The 20,654-nt window shown below is 34.2% G+C and overlaps 1 protein-coding gene across 1 annotated transcript in view; it reads left to right on the top strand.

The window, feature by feature from the left end:
- Positions 1–20,654, top strand: part of CEP192 (centrosomal protein 192) — a 62,928-nt gene that overhangs the window by 28,149 nt on the left and 14,125 nt on the right. Inside the window, exons 19-37 of the mRNA XM_083358724.1 lie at positions 1,403–1,547; positions 2,234–2,399; positions 4,060–4,819; positions 5,640–5,788; positions 6,582–6,812; positions 7,833–7,958; positions 8,955–9,098; positions 9,494–9,554; positions 11,343–11,482; positions 11,566–11,658; positions 12,113–12,228; positions 12,311–12,487; positions 13,982–14,072; positions 14,702–14,866; positions 16,070–16,330; positions 16,507–16,610; positions 17,866–17,975; positions 19,234–19,375; positions 20,249–20,418. Of these exons, the coding sequence (XP_083214850.1) occupies positions 1,403–1,547; positions 2,234–2,399; positions 4,060–4,819; positions 5,640–5,788; positions 6,582–6,812; positions 7,833–7,958; positions 8,955–9,098; positions 9,494–9,554; positions 11,343–11,482; positions 11,566–11,658; positions 12,113–12,228; positions 12,311–12,487; positions 13,982–14,072; positions 14,702–14,866; positions 16,070–16,330; positions 16,507–16,610; positions 17,866–17,975; positions 19,234–19,375; positions 20,249–20,418 (3,351 nt within the window). The remainder of the gene's footprint in view (positions 1–1,402; positions 1,548–2,233; positions 2,400–4,059; positions 4,820–5,639; positions 5,789–6,581; positions 6,813–7,832; positions 7,959–8,954; positions 9,099–9,493; positions 9,555–11,342; positions 11,483–11,565; positions 11,659–12,112; positions 12,229–12,310; positions 12,488–13,981; positions 14,073–14,701; positions 14,867–16,069; positions 16,331–16,506; positions 16,611–17,865; positions 17,976–19,233; positions 19,376–20,248; positions 20,419–20,654) is intronic.

The following is a 20,654-nucleotide window of genomic DNA, read 5'->3' as shown; positions in this document are numbered from 1 at the left end:
AAGCCATACTATTTGTCCTCTTTCTAGAGTGGAACTATCTGTTAAGGAGAACCTTTTAATATCATATAATGTTTTCATCACTATAGCTTAAGTTAAAAGTTGCTTATATTAAATTACAATATTTAGTCAGCCAGAAATGCTGTGCAGATTTTTTTTAGAAACACAATTTTATTAAATTTAAGCATGAATAAAAAATATAAATAACCAAAGAAAGAAAAAAACATCAATAAAAAGCATGGTAAAAGTACAAAGAAAAAAGGGAAAAGGTAAAAAAAAGGAAAATAATGGCTTCTGACTTTCTTTGGTACAGATATGGATTTAAGAAAATACATCCAGTTCTCATTTAAAACCAACTATAGTTACGTTTCTTACATAATCCCATATAATTCTAATCAAGAAATCCTAAAATAAAAATACATTCTTCTGTTTATTTCAAAAGATCTAAAAGTAGCTTCGAAGTAGAACTTGTTAGGAGTTTTCCTAGCAACAACTAAATAAGTGATAACTATTTTAATTACTAGATCATTAATATTATGAATTCTGTGGAAGATTCACTAATCCACCTCCCATCTTCTTGGAGCATTCTATTTATATTTGTATAATGCTATTAGGAATAAGGAATTTTAGCTGAAGAATACAAATTTTCATGGGGAAGTGTTATGGTTTCTGTACTGAAGGGTTGTTGTAAAGATAAATGCTACCTTTTATGAAAAAATGGACTTGTGGCTCTACTTTATAATGATAGTTATATTAATTTATAATATATATAATTTAGAATAATGTTACGCATTGCCTATCTTTATCAACATCCTTTTTCTCTTAAATAGAAAAATAGATGATTGTGTTTTGTCCTATATATCAATAAGACAGGTAACAGAAGTAAATGTTTTACCAAATAGTACCTGTGGTATCTCTGTATCAGCTGGCTTTCTTCTGGATCTTATATCTTCTATGAACCTCTCGTAGAATTAGATGCATAGTAGGTTGTATATTGTCCTTTGGGAATTTCTTTTTATATAAGTTCACATACCTTACATGTTTCTATTATTATGTTTTGAGTACTATATTATAAATGTTTGGTGGACAGGGGAAAGCAATCTATTTTATTTATTCAGTTTATAAGCTGCCCCATTTACTCAGGCTTACAATTGACTATATTTGATTGTTACTTAAATGTTTTGGATTATGAACTATAGTCATGATGGAGCTTTAATTGACAATTCAGCAAATTATGATTTATAAAATTGCCCTTCCCTCTCCGTTTGGTGCACTACAAATTCCTGTCTAATCTGAAAGGCAGAAGACACAGTACATTCTGGAAGAAAATCAGAACACTTAGGAAACTGGCAATACTATTTAGATATCACTAAAAATAATCCAAAATATTTTTCCTAATGTTCAGATGAAGCTGTTGCAAGAATTGATCCAAAGCTTATGACTTCAACACCTGGTATAGAAATTTCAGATGAACAGTATAGCTTTCGACCTTCAACTTCCCCACTCACTCATTCATCTCCAAGTGAATCTTCAGGAGCTACCTTTACAGGGTAAGAGATCTATGTGTAAATGTCTAAGTGCTAGGCTATGCTTATGTACGATAGACAGGTTGCTATGACGCTTTATCCTGTAGTATTGCTTCCGTGTCCTCTATTACCAATTTGATGTCTCAGGCAAAGGTGATCCCCTTTTTTAAAAACCAAGGATCAAAGGATTTAACCTTCCGTTTTCCACAAGGGAAATATTGCATTCAATCACTAAAATGTCCTTCAGTTGAGTGTATTCATCTAATTAACAGGAAAGGTTACTTTTGTTTGTTAGGGCAGCGGTCCCCAACCTTTAAAGCTTGGTGGCCCAGCTGGGGGAGAGAGGGGAACCAGGACATGTGAGCGATGGCACGTGTGTGCAGGTGGACTTGTGCTAGTGGCAGGCCAGCGCGCATGCACAGCTCAACCTGCATGCACATGGGCCAGCCCACCATTTTTGCAAATCGAGTTGTGTGCATGCTGGCTCACCACTTGCGCAGCCCAGTTCCGAATAAGCCCAGGAGTTGGGGACCCCTGTGTTAGGGGATACCAATTTTTACCTTTGTTTCCTTTGTTAAAAATCTTTAAAGAGATATTTTTCAGAAAGTTATTGAAGATATTTAAATTGACATTAGACTTTGCAGTTTCCCTAGTTGTGTAAGTCAAGGATATGTAGGTATTTTTCTTCAAGATTATGCTTTGTTTCTTAGGTCTGTCTTTCCTTCTACATCACCCAACTTTAAGCAATCAACTTGTAATGACAATACATTGCCACAATCAGTATACTCTGATCCTAGCTTAGAACATTTGACTTTTGTTTCTGCCACTGAAAACACCTGTAAAAGTCTAGCTCTATCTAGTCCACCAAGATACAAAGTAAGTATTTTATTAAATGCTAATGATTATTTATATACAGATTTTAAAGTTATCTGTCTGATTATACTTCATGGAATTGCAATAGAGTAAAATGTTAAGACAACACCGTAGTTTTATGTAGCATATCTCAAGCTCTGATTTCTGCCATAAAGGTTAATTATTTCTGTTTTAACTATGAACAGACTTCCACAGTTCAGAAGTTTTCATATCTCAGATTTTCAGTGTATTGAAACTGGTATCAGTTAAAGATATTGCACCTAAAATTTGATGTCCATTTCATCTCACAAAACCAACAGATAGTCCTTGTTTAACGATGGTAATTGGGACCCTAATTTCCATTGCTAAGCAATATAGTTGTGACAATCCTAGTAGTCCCATTTGCCATTATTAAGCAAGGACCTTAGATCTGTGGACCAGCAACGGTCCGCAGCTTGCCAGAACCTGGGCTGCGCAAACAAGTGAAGACCTATATGCAAGATGCAGGCAGCACACAACCACATCCTCTCTGATCTGCGGAAAAACCTCTCTCCACGGTTACCAGTCCCTGGTGCCCAAAAGGTTGGGGGCCTGCTGCTTGTTTCCAATAACCAAAGCCAGTGGTGAAGCTGGCAGGAAGTTACAAGGCTCAGTCACAATAAGCCTTCTTTCTGGTGGTTCACAAGCAGGCTAGAGCACTGTGGAGCGCAGGTTGGGGTGGGTCCACATGCACACTGCAGTTCAAAAAGATCATGTTATATTTGACAAAGAAATTTTTATGTCAGTAAATATATAACAAAAAGTACTACAGGTAGTCCTTCTTAATGGCCAGTTGCTTAACTACTGCTTAGAGTTATGATGGCCTCAGAAAGGGTTTTTAGAGTATGTGAAGCATTTCTGACTATCAAAAAATGTCAGATATGCACCCCATCACATGATCATGATCTGGGTTCTCAGCAATCTATTCAGGCTTATGACTAGTTGCAAAGCATCCCACGATCACATGCCAATTTGCAATCTTCTCTGCCAACTTCCCCAGAAAGTCTGAGGAGGGTAGCTGACTGGGAAGGTTGCAAGCTGCTGCCACCTGTTGAGAAGACTCTTGTTGTTGGGGGCTGTCTGAAAGAGTGCCCTGCTGTTCCATGCCTGCATAGATCTCAATAGCCAAAGTCCAAGTAGAAATGGAGCTCAAAATCTCCTCACCTCCGTGAGGTGGCAGAGAGAGAAAGACCACAAGCTCTGTGTATGCCTGGACATTACCTGCTAAAATTTAAGCAGGCACGGAACTCAAAATCTCTCCCTTCTCAAAATCTGCATAGTTCTCAGCTCTCAGAGGGTTTCCTATCTGCCCTGTTGTTCCATTTGCTTAACTACCCAGGAAATCACTTAATAATTGTAACCGGAAATGCCAGGATTGTAGTCATTGAGCGAATCAGACACCTGGGCATCTCGCTTAATGACCACATCACTCAATGCCTGATATTCCAGCCCTAATTGTGGTTATAAATTGGGGACTACCTATATAAAAATATTGTTGTTATTAGCTATTTTTTTAAAAAAAAACTTATTGATGATTTGAACTGATATGTCCTCAATAAAATATTTCATTGTATATAATAAAATATGTACCTAGCCTGAACACATACTGTAAATCCTAATCAGAAGTTTAATGTTTTCTGTTTAGAGTAATCGTACCAGTGAGTTGAGTACCACTATAGTTTGGAATAGTCCAACTTCATTAATGGAGACTGAAACAGGAAAAAACATTGCTTTGCCAAGTAACAAATCTCTATCATTAAACAAAAATGCAAGAGCTAAGAGTCTAGTTATAAATGAAAATGTAGATCATAACAGTCAATGTGATAAGAAAAAGTCAACAGGAGAACTTCGAACAACAAGCAAAGATGAATCCACAGAGAACTGTAAAAAAACTAAAGAACTGGATCAGGTTGATATGCCTGCAATACAGCAGTACTGCACAAGTACCATACATGGACCAGGCTTACAGTCTCCCCCAAAACTGTCTGCTTATAATGATTTAGGCAATTGTATTTCATTAGATCAAAATGGAGAGCATTTCAAATCCCAGAGTGCAGCTTCAAAGCTTTCATCAGTGTCTTCTGGACTTCCCACACTATTAACAGGATGTTCTCTTAAATCAACTCCATTTGCCCAGCAATATTTGGGAAGCTTGCCATCTCACACAAATGTTGCTTTGTCTCGGTACTGTCCACCAGTTCTTAGTGTTCCAGCAGGTCTGATTTATTCTACAATTCCTGTTGGTCACATTCAAAGCTCAGTAACTCCTGGAATCGCAGTAGGTTCGGGCATTGGGTCTGGAATGACAGGAACAACTCAGCGTTGCAACCTTATATCCAGCCAAAATATCTTTAGTGCTACCTTGCATACCGGGCAGAGGGAAGAATCAATGCCATTTGGGTTTGGTAAGTCAGTTAAATTTGATTTAGTCACGTAAACTGGATTTAGCTATATTTCTTTTTTTTCTTACCTCATTCTTTAATTCCTTTGGTTTACTATTCTATTCCTGTGCTTTATATAATGTTGATTAACTTGAAGAAGAATAGCATAATTATAATAGATGTACATTTATCTCTGCAGCAGGTCACAATGTGATTCTTTCCCATACCAAAATCATCTCGTCAACTGGGAATAACTCTATGGACCTTTTAGCTTTCTTTAGCAACCTGAAATGTGCTGTGCTGCAATGATTCCACAGTAACAATGTAATAATTTTCTCAAAGATGTACCAAATTTGTGTGTGCCAGTTGATCTGGTTGTAGAGTAAACTCTCACACAATTTACCTGATGAAAGTGTCTTATTCTAAAAAATCTTTTCAAATAGTTCTAACATAGCCCTTTTATTTTGCTATACTTGGTTAAATCATCTAAAGGCAGCTTTTTCCCCATCACCTATACTATAGTTTTGTAATTTGAACATTTTTTTCTAAATTATTTCTAAGTTATACTTTATAGAATGAAGATCTTGGAAGTTGTGGTTTATTTGTTTTTACAAATAGAGTATATCATAATATCTGATAATAAATGCTGTATTAATCAAATTGGCAAATCACAGCTATGGATTTTAAAATTATGAACTTTTTTAATATTAGTCTTATATTTAAAAATATGTTTATAAGGGCCAAATAAGGAATAAGTATTAACTATTTAACTATTTTTTATTACAATTAAGAGGCTACTCGAAAATAAAATGTCTTAACATTTAGTTTGTTTTTTTTAAATTAGAACGTGTCAAAGTCCCAGAAGAAGTAAAATTCCCTAATTCTTGTTGTGTGGGTCTGACATCCCATGCTGTCCTTAACATTTTTAATCCATCTGAACGGTGGCTACAAGTCAATATTGGCCTCCTTAGTATTATGCTTGATGGTGAAAAGGTATGTAATAAAATTTGCATGTTCTTAAAAAAATTGTTTAGTATTTAAAAAAAGTGGGTAATTTTTATGTGTTTGGGAATTGAGGAAAAATACAATTAGAAATGGAGCCACAGCCTCTATGGCAGCCTTAGGAAGATTTCTTAACTTGAAATGTCAGCCTGTCATTGTGAAATTATATCAATCTTGTCTTCTACATATCCTATTCTCAACTACTGGTTATGACTCTTTGTCAAACATCTATGTATTTATAATGAAGCTTTTACATTCCTATTCAAAATATATAAGGTAAAGGTTCCCCCGCACATGTGTGCTAGTTGTTTCCGACTTTAGGGGCCAGTGCTCATCTCCGTTTCAAAGCCGAAGAGCCAGCGCTTGTCCGAGGACGTCTCCGTGGTCATGTGGCCGGCATGACTAGACGCCAAAGGCACACGGAATGCTGTTACCTTCCCACCGTAGTAGTCCCTATTTTTCTACTTGCATTTTTACGTGCTTTCGAACTGCTAGGTTGGCAGAAGCCGGGACGAGTAACAGGCGCTCACTCTGTTACGCGGTACTTGGGATTTGACCCGCCAAACTGCCGACCTTCTGATCGACAAGCTCAGCGTCCTAACCCACTGAGCCACTGCGTCCCTTCAAAATATATACTTAGGCCAAAAAGCAGAAAAGATATTATTAATGTGACCAGCACAGTCATACAACTTGGAGATTTTTGCTTCTATTTATGTTTCTATAATATACATGGCTCATAATTATATTGAAAATTGTCATCCAACATACTTTTTTTTTGTTATAGGTGGACCCTTTGAAACACAGATGCCTACTATTTAAGAGCAAAACTGTCATAGGACCTTGTACTGCAGAAGAACTAAAAATGCTGTTTTTACCCTGTCAAGCTGGAGTATTCCAGTGTGTACTTAATATTGCCTCTTGGCCATTTTCTGCAGATCCAGATGCTGTTATTCAGGCAGAGGCTTTAGGATCTAGGGTAGTTGTGAATGCAGTTGCTGAAAATCCTGATATAGAGGTAAAAAGTAGGATATATAGATTGAATATTTAGTTTGTATTATTTAGAATAACTTATGGCATACTTATAAATGAAAAAGTACTAATTTTGGTCTGTGGATTGAAGCTAGTAAAACAATTACCGTATATACTTGAGTATAAGCCGAATTTTTCAGCCCACTTTTTGGGCTGAAAAATTCCACTTCGGCTTATACTCCAGTCAACAAAAAAACTTACCGAGGACTTGTGCACGGCCGAGGCTTTGGTGCTTCTGGGATCGCGCGCACCTCTCCCAAGCCACCGCCGTCCGGAGACCTGCCGAAGTTTGGGGAGGTTTGGGGAGGTGCACGAGCACCTCCCCAAACCTCCCCAAACGTCGGCAGGTCTCCGGACGGCGGCGGCTTGGGAGAGGTGCGTGCGATCCTGGAAGCACCGAAGCCTCGGCCGCGCGCAAGTCCTCGGTAAGCTCCGGGCGGTCACTTGCTTCGCGTCTCCTGAGGGAAGGGGGGGCGACTGGAGCGGGCGTGTTTCCTCGCCTGCTGGGCACCGCGATTTTCCCGGGGAACACGCGGGCCCCGAATGGCAGCGTGGAGCGAGGAAGCGGACAGCCAGGGCTTCCCCGAGAGCCGTGGCCACACAGGGTATTCCTGTGTATTCAGGCTTGCAAAATGGCGGATCGAGCCTCTGCTGGCCGCAGAGGCTTGCAGAGCGCGGATCCAGCCTCCGCCGGCGGCGGAGGCTTGCAGAACGGCGGATCGGCTTATACTCGAGTCAATAACTTTTTCCAGTTTTGGGGGGTGAAATTGGGGGTCTCGGCTTATACTCGAGTCGGCTTATACTCAAGTATATACGGTAGTTATTTTTTTCTGTATACAATTGGGTGTATAAAATAGAAGCTCTTTTGGCTTAAATCAGTATATCACTTCTTTTTTTACACATATGCTAGCTTGAAGGGTTGATTGATGGTGCATGGTAACAATCACTCTGCAAAAGTGGTACATCCTTTTACTGTCCCTCCCTCTGATTCTTCTTTTTTTTTAAGGTGGAAGCTGGAACAACAAATTCTCTTGATTTTGGTGATTTGCCGTATGGTAGCTGGAAAGCACTCCCATTGAAATTAACTAATAAAACCTGTGCTAGATTGCCAATCAGACTTGTTATTCATGCAGTAAGTACACTCTATATATGCACAATATTTTGTCCCTTCATGGGTTTAGGCTTCATGAATGTTAGGCTAGATTCACTGTTGAAATTATAAGCAATTTACTTTGTTCCAAGATGAGCAAAACCCAATTGGTAGTAGCTGGATTATCTTTCCAAGATCTTTTTTTTATTGAAAAGTTTTATAAAAGTTACAATATTATCCCATCCCCAACCCACCCCTAAACCCCCCTCCCCCTCCCCCACTTCCCAAAGCTGATGACAGGGTTACAAATACAAAATAATTATAATCTAACTAACATTAACCAAATATATAAATAACCAAATACATAATACACTTTAACCTGCCTATGATATAATTACAAACAATCTAAAAGTATCCAACTTATGCTAATACAATAATACCCTATAATATATATATATATTATTATCTTTCCAAGATCTTTATTGCTATTCTACCAAGTGCTATCTTCAATATACAGACTGCTAGTTCCTTTACTATTAATAATCAACCCGAAAAGACAAAAGCTATCTACCCTGTCAGCATCTTCAATGTCAATTCTAAGGCTGGTTGTTGTATTGTCATTGATTTGATCTTTCTATTTAATTAGATTCCTCCTTTTTTATTATGCCTCTTTCATTAGTACTGCTTACAGATCATTTGTATTTTCAAGTATTGAAGTAGTGTCATCTGCATAGTACTGATTATTGATGTTTCTTCCTCCAACTTAAAAGTTGTGCTTATCTTCCAATCTAGCTTTTCAAAACACATGTATAGTTTAAACTGAAGCTTTTTTTAGAAAGTTAGTGCCAATACATCTCCTTTTTAAAGGGGCTAATACAGGTTTCAAAATTTCCAATGATAAAAATGGGCATTTGATAACACAGCTTATTGCAAAAAGATTCCCATTGATAAAACCTAAATAATGGACTTTAAAAAGTTAATAGTGAACATGAATAAAGCCTTGTGATTAATACTGTTTGTAAAAAATATTTATTTCAGAATGCTGTAGCATGGCGTTGTTTCACATTTTCCAAGGAACCAGTAAATCCATCTCTTAAAAGTGCAGTTCCCTCTTACAACATCTCTCAATTAGCAGCTCCATCTGTTATATCTCATGTAATGAATGCAAGCTGTGATACACAAGTAAGTAGCATTATACATTTCTATAAATCTGTAAAACTGTTAACCCCAGAAAAAAATATGCTATGTTAAACTTTGGCAGCATTATTTTATTGACCACATGCCAAACCTCTATTTGGAGATACTAATTTGACTTAGTAGTATACCTAATAAAGTAGTCCTGGTTGTGTCTAAGAGATTGTGTAAAAAAAGAAAAGAAAAGAATAATTGTACTTTATATATTCTCACTATGTGTATAGCTTAAAATCATAAAGATTTCTTATACCATCGCTTAGTTTTTTAAAATCATAGTTCTGTGTAAGATTATGTAGCTCACTGATCTCTTTTAGCAAATACTTTTACAAATTGTACTTTCTGTATAATGCTTAATTCTATTGTATCAGTATCTTTCTTTCCAGGATCCTGATGTTTTAGTAATATGGGTCCAATTTCGTGCACCAAGCAAGAACACATATTCAGGTACAGATTTGCTATCTTCTAAAATAAATTATGCTAAAAATCCTGTGGCTAGGTTTAACTGAACATAAATCTGTTTTTTAAAAATGTTTGACCAACCCAGTATGGAAATTTGAACACATTGATATAAGACACCATTTATGGGGAAGGGGTGTACTTTAAGCTCAAATTTATATAAATGGTATAGTTACGGCTTTTGGGGGTGGGTAGGTTTGAATGCTATTTTACTCGATGAAGAAGAAAGCAGAGACTGATTGCTCCCTATCTTGCTGCACAGAGAAATGTAGTATTTTCCTTGTGCACAAAAGGATTGGAACTAATACAGGTAGTCCTTGACTTACAACAGTTCATTTAGTGACCGTCCAAAGTTACAATAGCACTGAAAAAAGTGACTAATTACTGTTTTTCACACATACAACCATTGCAGCATCCCCATGGTCGTGATGAAAATTAGGATGCTTGGCAACTGACTTATATTTATGATGGTTGCAGTATCCTGGGGTCATGTGATTTGCTTTTGCAAACCACTGACAAGTAATGTCAATGGGGGAAGCCAGATTCACTTAACAACTGGGTTGCTAATCTAAACTGCAATGATTCACTTAACAACTGTGGCAAGAAAGGTCGTAAAATGGGGCAAAACTCACTTAACAAATGTCTCACTTAACAACATAAATTTTGGGCTCAATTGTGGTTGCAAATTGAGGATTACCTGTAAAAATTTTTTTAAAAAAATCACTGTAAAGCAATGATATGATAAAATCTCTATTATTGAATATATATTAAAAAGAAGACAATTCTAAACAACTAAAAAGTAACTTAATATGCCAATGATAAATTAAAAAAAGAGTTATATGCAAAGATCCTAAATCATAAATGAGTGGAAGCAAAACTATTTCAAGGAGTAAAAATAAAACAAAACAAAACACGAAAGGTGGCCAAATATACCAATTAATGAACAAGTTCCATAAAAAGGGAGCTCCATAGAAAAGTGAATCTGTTCTCTAGCAGTCTGGTCATATCTTAGATACATGACAGCACCTCAGGAATCTGCAGGAATGGACTACACAGATCTCATAATTCTTTTTATGGCCCATTATACTTATATCAGAGGCCTGGTTGAAACTAAGCACATGCCCATACCAATACTTTTATTAAGTGTTTCACTGTATTAATTATTATTGGGATTTCTATGCCACTCCATTCCATATCAGTGCTAAGCTGTTTACAAAAAATGATAATACATTAAATGCAATGAAAAAAGACAAAGTGCTGTCAGAATAGCTAGCTTTTTACAGTCCTGCAAAAACCCAGGAAGGGAGTGGTGGTCAAGATGTGTGAGGCAAGCGGTTTCATAGAAGGGAGTCACTAGAACATATTAATTTAGATCAGGGGTGTCAAACTGCCGGCCCATGGGCCAGATGTGTCATCCGTAAGCGACCCCCACCCCATTTCTGGCAATGGGAAAAGCGTCCCAATACGTTGCATGACTTCACGTGACGTCATGAGCTTGACATGTCTGATTTAGATGTTAAGGGGTGGGGGGGAAAGAAAAATGAGTATTCCATAACCTCTTCCTATATTTTAAAGGTTATTTGTTGTCAATTTTAATGCTATCCTGTTTGAAAGCAATACCATACAAACAAGTAAGAAATGTTCTAGGTATTCTAAATGATATTCTAAAATATTATCATTTTAGTAATGGTATTCTAAATAATATTTAGATATATGATTGTATGATGACAAAGTTGACTCGAGAATGAGAAATGATTTTATGGTTGAATTTTTCAGATTCTTTGGGACCAGCTGATGAGTACTTTGCAAGAATTGATGTGGAAATTGATTGTCCAGAGCCTGGTAATGTTTTAAAAAGTATACCTTTGAGGGCAAGATCTGGAACCCCTAGGATATATGCTCCTAAGGGCCTACAGGTATTCTGAAAAATTATTTTACAAAATATAGACTATTTCTGTATTTGTTTTCTAATAGTAATGTGTACATTTTTTCTGTCCAGACACTGTATATGTGTACAAAAATAGGATCATCAACAAAGCAGCAGTTGCCATTAAAGAATGCTGGGAATATAAAAGTAGATTTGAAGATCATGGTAAGTTTATTATTTTTTATTTCCGGGTACTAACTTAAAAATTATCAACTGTTTAGGGAGGTGGTGAATAAGATTAGTGTAATTGTTTATTCTATTAAATAGATTCTTTGTTGTAGGAATCTGTTTCATTCCATGAGTTTTTGAAGATATGTGACAAAGCAATGACCAAAAACTGTGGCTAATTTGATGAAATTAAAATCATTTTAGTTTATAGTAATAGTATTATGCCGCTTTTTACAATTTTTTATTGAAAATTTTAACAGCAATTATAAGAACTAATGCAAAAAAAATAGAGCAAATGAAAAGAGGAGAAATAAAAAGCTAAAAGTACAATAAGAAAAAAGAAGAAAGTAGAAAAAAGAGAAAGATATAAAAAGATATATTCTTCACCACAGTTACAATTATATTTTAATATTTCTCTAAATTCTCTCTAAACAACTCTGCTCTTTTCTAGTCAGTTGAACCAGATAATTGTATATCTATCAATCCTGAGGATCTGATTCTTATACCTGGAGAAGAACAAGAAGTAACTATTGAATTTTCTCCAAAGGACTGTAAAAATTCAGATAGGTAATATTGCATATTTTTTTAAGAATTATATTAAATAACTATTATTTTTCTAGCTCATCTAACAATAATTTTGTTTTAATAGTGTTGTGAAAATAATGGTATTACCATCTGGGCCAGAATATAAAGTAATAGTGAAAGGTGATGTGTCAATGGAAGAGAACAAACCTTTGGTACAAAAAAGTTCCAATTCACAAGTTCCTCCGATTCTTGCCAACAAGCAACTTTTGATATGGGGAGGAGTACAGATTGGCAGAACAGTGTAAGTGTCAAAAACAATGCAAGCAATGTATACTTCTTTATTGCTTTATAAAGCCTGAACCACATTTTAAATAGTTTATTTTAATTGAGTGATGATAAATGAAACTTTAAAACAAGATTTTTGTAATATATACATGTGTTAGGGGTCTATTTTCCTCTGAGAAAATGCCTTGACATTGCACAGAAAAGGTTGGTACCAAACATAAAACTATCTGTTACTACGTAATTACTATCTGATTCTTACGTGCTGTTAGCATATTTGAATATTGAGAATATTGAAAAAAGTCCCATTTGAAGTGTCTATATTTGGAAACCTAAGTAACTTAATACTTCATGTATTAAAATACAACCCTACACTTAATTAACAGCTAAATTGGTGATTTCTTTGGCTTCCAAGTGATGCAGTTCGTTCTTTCTTTTTTCTCTACAAGTTTTATTTTTTAATATTTACATTCAAATATTTGTGAAGCAATGCGGTGGTTGGGTAATCAAAAGTAAACAATAGCAAATAACAAGTTATTTGTAAATAGCTCAGGTTGCATCAACAAGGATTCCCTCTCTGATTCCCTTAGTTATAACATACTCAAATTAATCAAATTAATACATTTCTAATTGTGATCTAGTCAATTAAAAGAATTTTAAATATATTTTCACTAATAGATATCAATGTCCTGTTTTTAAGTTTTACCTAATTGCAACAAAATAATCTACAGTTGCCTATAATATATAGAAGAAAACGTAATTTTTGGGTAACCCACATTTTCAATAAAGAGTAATTATCCTGTCTACAAAACTTACATTATTCATTTCAAAACATTCTTATTTTTTACCAGTAAGGTCTATTTATCATCTTAACAATTCACCAATTATTAGAAAAATATCTTTTGTTATACCTTTCCAAATTCTATAATATACATCAATTCTAATAGCCAACTTTCCTTTAAAAGTTAAATATAAGATGAATTTCTATCTATATCATTACAACCAATAGATTCTATATGTCATCTTAACCGTACATCAATTATTAAAATACTATCTTTTGTTATATCATTCTAAATTCTATAATATAGTTCAGAGTTATAATCTAGAAGCTTAATTTTGTTTTCCCTTAAAGATCTAAAACCTAAATATAAAATCAGATTATATCTTTTAGAGATTCCCCTTAATCCATTAAAAGAAATTTTTTAAGCTCTATCCTTACAAATCCCAAAAAAGAGACAAGTCTAATTTTTAAAATCTGTCTCTCGCCTTCTTTTTGTGCTAATCAGGCTTCCATATTGGTGCCTTTAATTTCTTAAATTCTCAAACTGAGCTATTAAAGCAATACTTCAATGATTACAAAGGGGACACTTTCTTTGCAAAACTGATATTTGGATGGTCTCCCTGGATCCAAATGATGCAGTTCTTTCTTGATAGATTTAATATATTTCTTTAAAAATGCATTTCCTGAGTATAAATAAACTGCCACCAAATGTTAAGTTATTGTAATTTTTAGGCAACAGAAACTAATTCTGCGAAATGATTCTTCATCAACTACTCAGCAGTTAAGATTGTTAATAAGGGGTCAGGATCAAGACTGCTTCCAGGTGAGACAAGAAAATGGTAAATAAAGCTGATTGGAAATGAGGCTATTTTTGTTTGTGATCATAAGGTAACTCTAGAATAATTTTTTTTCAGACTGAAGCCCTCTTTATAGGATGGTAATTCCTAAGGTTTATTGTCATTGAATTCAGCAGAATTGGTCAAATATGAATAAATTACAAAGCTTATATGATTCAAGACTTTAAAATTTTGAAAAAAGATGATGGTTTTATTTAATGTTAAGCAACAATAAAAAGTTTAGTGCTAATTTTGTTAGAGTAAACCAGCATTCCTAAGTAGAGTAATTGCCAGTTCTGAAGTCTATCTCTTGGCGAAATGTTGTCATTTTCTAACTTACAGTTTTGTGAACAAAGCACCTCTTCAGAAAGTTAATGCATGTTGATTTTTTAACTCTGTTAAACCTGCACATGGAAAATGTTACAAAGTAGAACTGGGTGTGAATGGAAAATATTTGCACCTCTCAAGATTTTCTGAATTGATGCTAATAAGATTATATACTTTTTTGTCAGTTTGTCTTAAGTTACAGAACTACAAATTATTTCAAACTTAAATTATTTATTGAGAACTTAACTCAGGCGAACCTATTATGTTTTTTTTCCTTGTACATTTGTAGTTGAAAGTTGGAGAATATGTGTACAATAACTGCGAAATCAGGATCCGACCAAAGCACGATTATAGTATCTGTCTAACATTTACACCATATCGTTTAACTTGCATGTTTGCAAAGCTGGAAATGAAACAGCTTGGTGTTCTATCTCAGCTAGGAATCAAATTCACTGTAAGTTGTCTTCTCTACTTATAATGTGGTGTTTAATTATTTTTACTACACTGGTTTTCTTCAGTTCTGAAATAAATTTAGAAGATACATATATAAATTTGGGGAAAAGATTACAACATGATCAGAATAAGCTTATACACTATCAGTTTCTCATTCCTAAGAGAATAAAATATCCTTAAACTTCTGATATTCCTTGTCATTATGGACTTTTCAGTGTTCTTTTCAGTGTTTACATTTACTATTATCTGTGAAATTTTCAAATTTATTTTTAACATAATCTACTTTGTCTGGATTCAACCTCTGTCCATGTTGCACTATTGTAATACATTGTGGCTGCTGTTCCCTGACAGAGAGAGGAAGAATGTGTGTTTGTTCTGATTAATATGGGGGAATGAGAACTCAGGAAATTATAATCTCCATCTGTGCTAAAATATGTATTACTTCATATTGCAAGACTTGTATCACATAGTGGTAAAACTGTATATATTTGTTTGAAAGGCAGGTATAAACTTTCTTAAGAAAAGCAGAAAAAAGTGCAGATAAAATATAGTATGGCTTCAGAGATATAAGAGTTTTAAATGCCACTTCAGGACTTTTTGAAGATATACTTTAAGCAAGATTGACTGATTTGATTATGTTGTTGCTGCCATGGGGGATGGGATGGAGTTTTTTATGGATTTTTATTACGTGGTGGATTTTTTAAAAACGTCGTAAGCCACCTGGAGTCACTTATGTGTGATATGGGCAATTATATACATTTTGTTTAATAAATGAAAAATATTCAATTAGTATTACATATTTACTTAATCTGATTTTTAAAATATTGCTGCTGATTAACCATTGTGCTACTTGTGGTCTATATTCAGGGTCATTCATAAGCACGAATCTTGTTCATACAATATGGATTTTCTTATGTTCTGATAACCCCTCCCCAATATATAAAGTATATACAGTATGTAGGAGCAAATAGCGGAGCACACAGAAGAGAAGGCAACCTTTCAGACTTGGTGCCTCTAAGTAGTTTAAACATTTATAGTGTTAATATTCTGATAACTTAATAAGTGGGTGTACCTGAAGATCTTTATGCCCTTTCATAATTAGGATCCTCCTTTTTCTTGAACTAAGCAAATAAAAAAACAATATGAAGAGACTTTTTCAATTAATATCATTCCTGCTTGTGCTTTTTTTCTCTCTGTCTTTCAGATACCATTGTATGGTTATGGAGGAAAAAGCAATGTGAGATTAGAAGATGTTAAAAAACAAGCTAACAAATATATAGTAGGACTACCCAATTTAGCACCTGGTAAAACAAGTCATACAACTTTCTCTATACAAAATACGGGCTGCCGGGCTGCCTATGTAAAAGCATTGTGTTTTAAAAACATTTATGAAAAAAATGTCATGGATCCAGATACAATGAGAATCCTTCCAGACAAGTTCATCCTTAAGGAAGGTTCAAAGCAGGTAAACATTTAAAGCCAGTCATGTAATTGCTTGGATAAATATGACATTTGTAAATTCTTACGCATTTTAAAATATCAATTATAATTTTGTTTTATAACCATACATATTTTAATCAAATACACTAGCACTTACAGAAATCATGTGAACTTTAATAAAATAATAACTGTCTCTCTCAGAAAATTACAATTACATATATTCCATCTGAAGAAATCAAGAATTCATCTGTGTTGTCTACAATTTGCTTGTTTTATGGTGATGAAATTTTGAGACAATATTGCAGGTAAGATCTGTTTTTCTGAAAGCCAAACTAGCTTTAAAAACTCATAGCTATTGTCTTAAGAGTCAATTCTTTTCACAGTCTAAGATAATTGGTTCAAAGGAAAGAACTAAATTCAAATATCAGGAAATTCCATATACTGGAATAATTTGCATTTATACAGTTTTTAATGTATATTATATAAGGTTTTTGTCTGTTGTTGAATTTTATCAGTTCAATTTATTAAACCTATAATTCCTTGTTTAAAATGTACTAGATTCAGAGGACTTTTAATATTGCCTTTCAGTTAGCTTCATTTTTTTTTCTTTATGGTACTAAAAATCCTAATCAAATGCCAATAGTACAATTTCAATTGCAATATTCACATCAAAGGGCAATTTAACAAGGACCAGGTAGATTTATAAATTATTAATGTAGGAGCTATCTTGAACAGTGCCGGTTAATTGTTAAATTGTTAAAACAATGAATCACAGCAACCTAAATATATTCTCCCATGTGTTTACAGTTTTAATCTGAAACTTGTCTGGAAACTGTTTTATACTGCAGATGACTCCAGTGGAAAACCTCTAGACTAACGTGATTCCAGTTGGCTGTGTCCCACCTGCATTTTTCAGAACTGTATTTGATAATCTGAAAAATTCTGATTTTTTTTATGGCTCATGCATATTGGAGGCCTGCCATATCATAATTTACAAAAATGTATTCTAATTGACAAGTTATTATTATGATCTCTTTAACAGACAAAAAGAATGTAAATTTTGGTTGCAGAAATATTGAACATCATGTTCATGGATTTTTGTTAATTTTAGTCTCTAAAAGCTTTACTTCCTTAGTTCCATCATCATGCAGAGGGCTCAGAATAGATTAATCTCTTTAGGAACCAATACAAAGTAAGATTATTGCTCAGAATTCTTTGTAGATGGATGAAGGAACAAATGGAGTGTTGTTTTATTCCATGGAAGGCATCTAAAGCAAATAATTGCCAGTAAGATTCTTAGGTTAACCATGGATCCTTAAAATATTATATAATGTCTTTTTCCTTATAGAATCAAAATTATATTGACTTTAAAGTTCATCCATTGTTATATTGTTTATATATATAACAAGGAGTAGCTCAGCAGTAGCTTGTTGGTATTCTTGGATATGCTACTTTTAAACTGGTACAACTGGAACCTCTATTTTTATGGAGTATTTCTCTTTTATCAACAACCATGAAACTAATGGTATGTTTAAAATCATATTAAAATTTTCTACTTAGAACGATACAGCATAAACCTGAACAATTGCAAAAAATACTTTCCCCTGATAATCCGGTAGTAAATATTAAATTTGATGAAGAATTTCCTGGAGAAGAACTGGTAGAAGAAGGTATTCTGAAATTCGATATAATTTATATTATATGTATATACTTAAAATGTATATTGCTTTCTTTGCATTCCTCTCTTACTTTCTAAATACCATTGTATTATAAAACCAATGCAGATGCAGAGGTCATTTTCTACTAACATTGATTCTACTTCTGCTTTCTCCAGGGTGATTATATCCTTCTTGCTCTCTCTGTCATGATTCTGTAGATATAGCTATGATTCCCATTCATTGGGCTTTTGACACACACTGTATATCCTTGGTATTTGATTGAATGAATTGTCAATCAGATATTTTAGTAAGACTTTGCTTTGAAAGTCTTAATAGTTGTCTTTTTTTCCTTCTACTTCTGAAATTAATTTCTGACCTAAGCCAAAAGATTTTTCTTAAATTATAGTTCCAAGGTAGCACTGAGTAGCTTATTAATATTTTTGCTTTTGGTTTGTATTAGTATTTTTATTTGCTGTGCAAATAAAAAATTAAGTTCAGAACTAAACATATTTTGCCCCAACAATAACCATTTTGTGAGGTAGGTTGGGCCGAAGGAGACTGGCGAGACCAAAGCCACTTTCGGCCCTTCGAGGCAGGCCAGGTCAAGAAACAGATATGAAATGGATACCAGGAATGCTGCTTTATTGTCATAATAATAAAGGAACCAAATTTGAAAGCATGATTATTTTTCTTCTTGATCCATCTTGTACTAAGATGGTATTATTTTGAGTTTTGTCTCTCACACTTGCTTCATCTTAGGACTGTGTAGTTGGTTCTCCAAATCCTCCAGTGGTTCCTTTCTTCCTTCTCTGTGATTAGCTCTTTATTCCTTTATCGTCACTCACTGAGATTCTGTGACTGAAGCCAAACCTGGATCTTCTGGTTGCTCCAGTGCTTTAACCCAACATACCACATTGCTGTATGTCTACTTCACTTACCATGTACAATAGAGCGAGTTATTTTAAGATATTTAATGGCACTAGCTGGTTTTTCCATTTTCATTACTTGGACAAAATTTTAAGAAAAATCTGTTAGATGATCCAATCCCTCTCCAAAAAATCCAGAGCAAATAGAAGATTCCTGTAATCCTGAATGTGGAATCCATCTGTTATTGTTTTCATTATCATTGAATCTGTTTGAAATTATTTGGGAACACATTTCACATATGGTGAAACTTTAAAGATTAATGAGATGCAAAACTATATTTAATATTGGAACAGTGGAGCTTTTCTTTCATTAATTCAATTTGCCTAACTAATTTTTTTTCTAGTATATGACCTTCCACAACAGCTAAATGATCTCCAGTATTTTTTGACAAACATGCGAAAGATTACACTCTCTGTTATTAATGATTCTGCTAGCACCGTATCTGATACTAGGCCATCTTCAGTACATCAAACGGCATTGGAGAGGTAATGGCTTATTTACTGTTTTTTTAAAAAAATGCTTTAAATTGCTAATGAAATAAAATTTAAACCTTTAAACAGATAATAAGCAGTTCCTTATTAAATAAGTGAAATACAGATTAAGTTAAAAAGTTAGATCTTAGTGGCCAATTAACATGCACCAGTAAATTTTAACACTATGTATCTGAATAAAATATTTCTTTAACATGTATTCCTGATATCTTTTCTCTTTGTTCCATTTAGTTTAGAACAAAATTATAAAATTTTAAAAATGTAACCCAAGAATAAGAGTAAAATTACTCTCATATGACACCATATGATGGATATGGTCCTAAAGTCCCTTTCTTTCTCAGGGATTCCAGGGAAAGAACGGTTTATGGTTTTGAACTGCTCTGAAAAACTTTACCTAGGAGCTGGAAAATGTAGATATTTCTTGGTTTCTCCTTTGGAAAATGTGTGAAGTTGAGCAATTTGAAGGGAGGGAAAAAGGAAGCATATGGAGTTTCAAGGAAGGGGAGGACATTTTTTTGTCTTTGATATTTATGTGGCTGTCTCTTAAGCAAATAACTCTGGGAGGCTCACTATACACAATGTTAAAAAAAGAAAAATTAAATAAAACAGACACAATAAATACACATAGAAAAGCCAAGGCACTTTACCCTTTAGCCTCCATTACAAGCTCATTGATATTGGGCTGACTTTGTTACACTGAGCCCTAAATGTTTTGCAGATACTCCTCGGTTTATGACCCTAGTGGAGCCTGCCCAAGACCATCGTATGTCATAATAGTAATAACATTTGGTGACTGTCTTTCAGTTATACTTTTCACTCTTTATTCTCTTAATAGCTAGTGATTAACTAGTTTTTAACTATTTAAAGACCTGCTATTCCTGAGAAATCTGCTATGACTCTGGATGTACTACCCGTTAAAGGGCCTCATGGCTGTGCCCTATCTTCAAAAAATGATGGCCTAAATGAAAATATCCTTTTTTCTCATGAAACCTGGACTCTTCAACCAGAATTCCTAATTCTCACAGCCCCTTTTCAAAGTGAGTAACTTAGCAAGCTTTAGTATGTAATAAAAATATTGTTGCGACCTTTTCCCTGTTGATTTAGTCTTATTTTTATTTGAAAATTATTAATCATACAATATAATGTGACTTTGGAATATGATAATTCTGCGTCTTGAATAATCAGTTACCAATTCAGAAAAAATGGATATCACTATTTTTTGTCAAAATTTACGTTTAAATTAACAGTAAGTATATAAAATGTTTATAATTCA

This window comes from Vipera ursinii (assembly GCF_947247035.1).
Source record: "Vipera ursinii genome assembly, chromosome: 3".
Taxonomy (NCBI): Eukaryota; Metazoa; Chordata; class Lepidosauria; order Squamata; family Viperidae; genus Vipera; species Vipera ursinii.
Note: the sequence above shows the minus strand (reverse complement) of the source record. Positions and strands in the feature narration are given on the sequence as shown.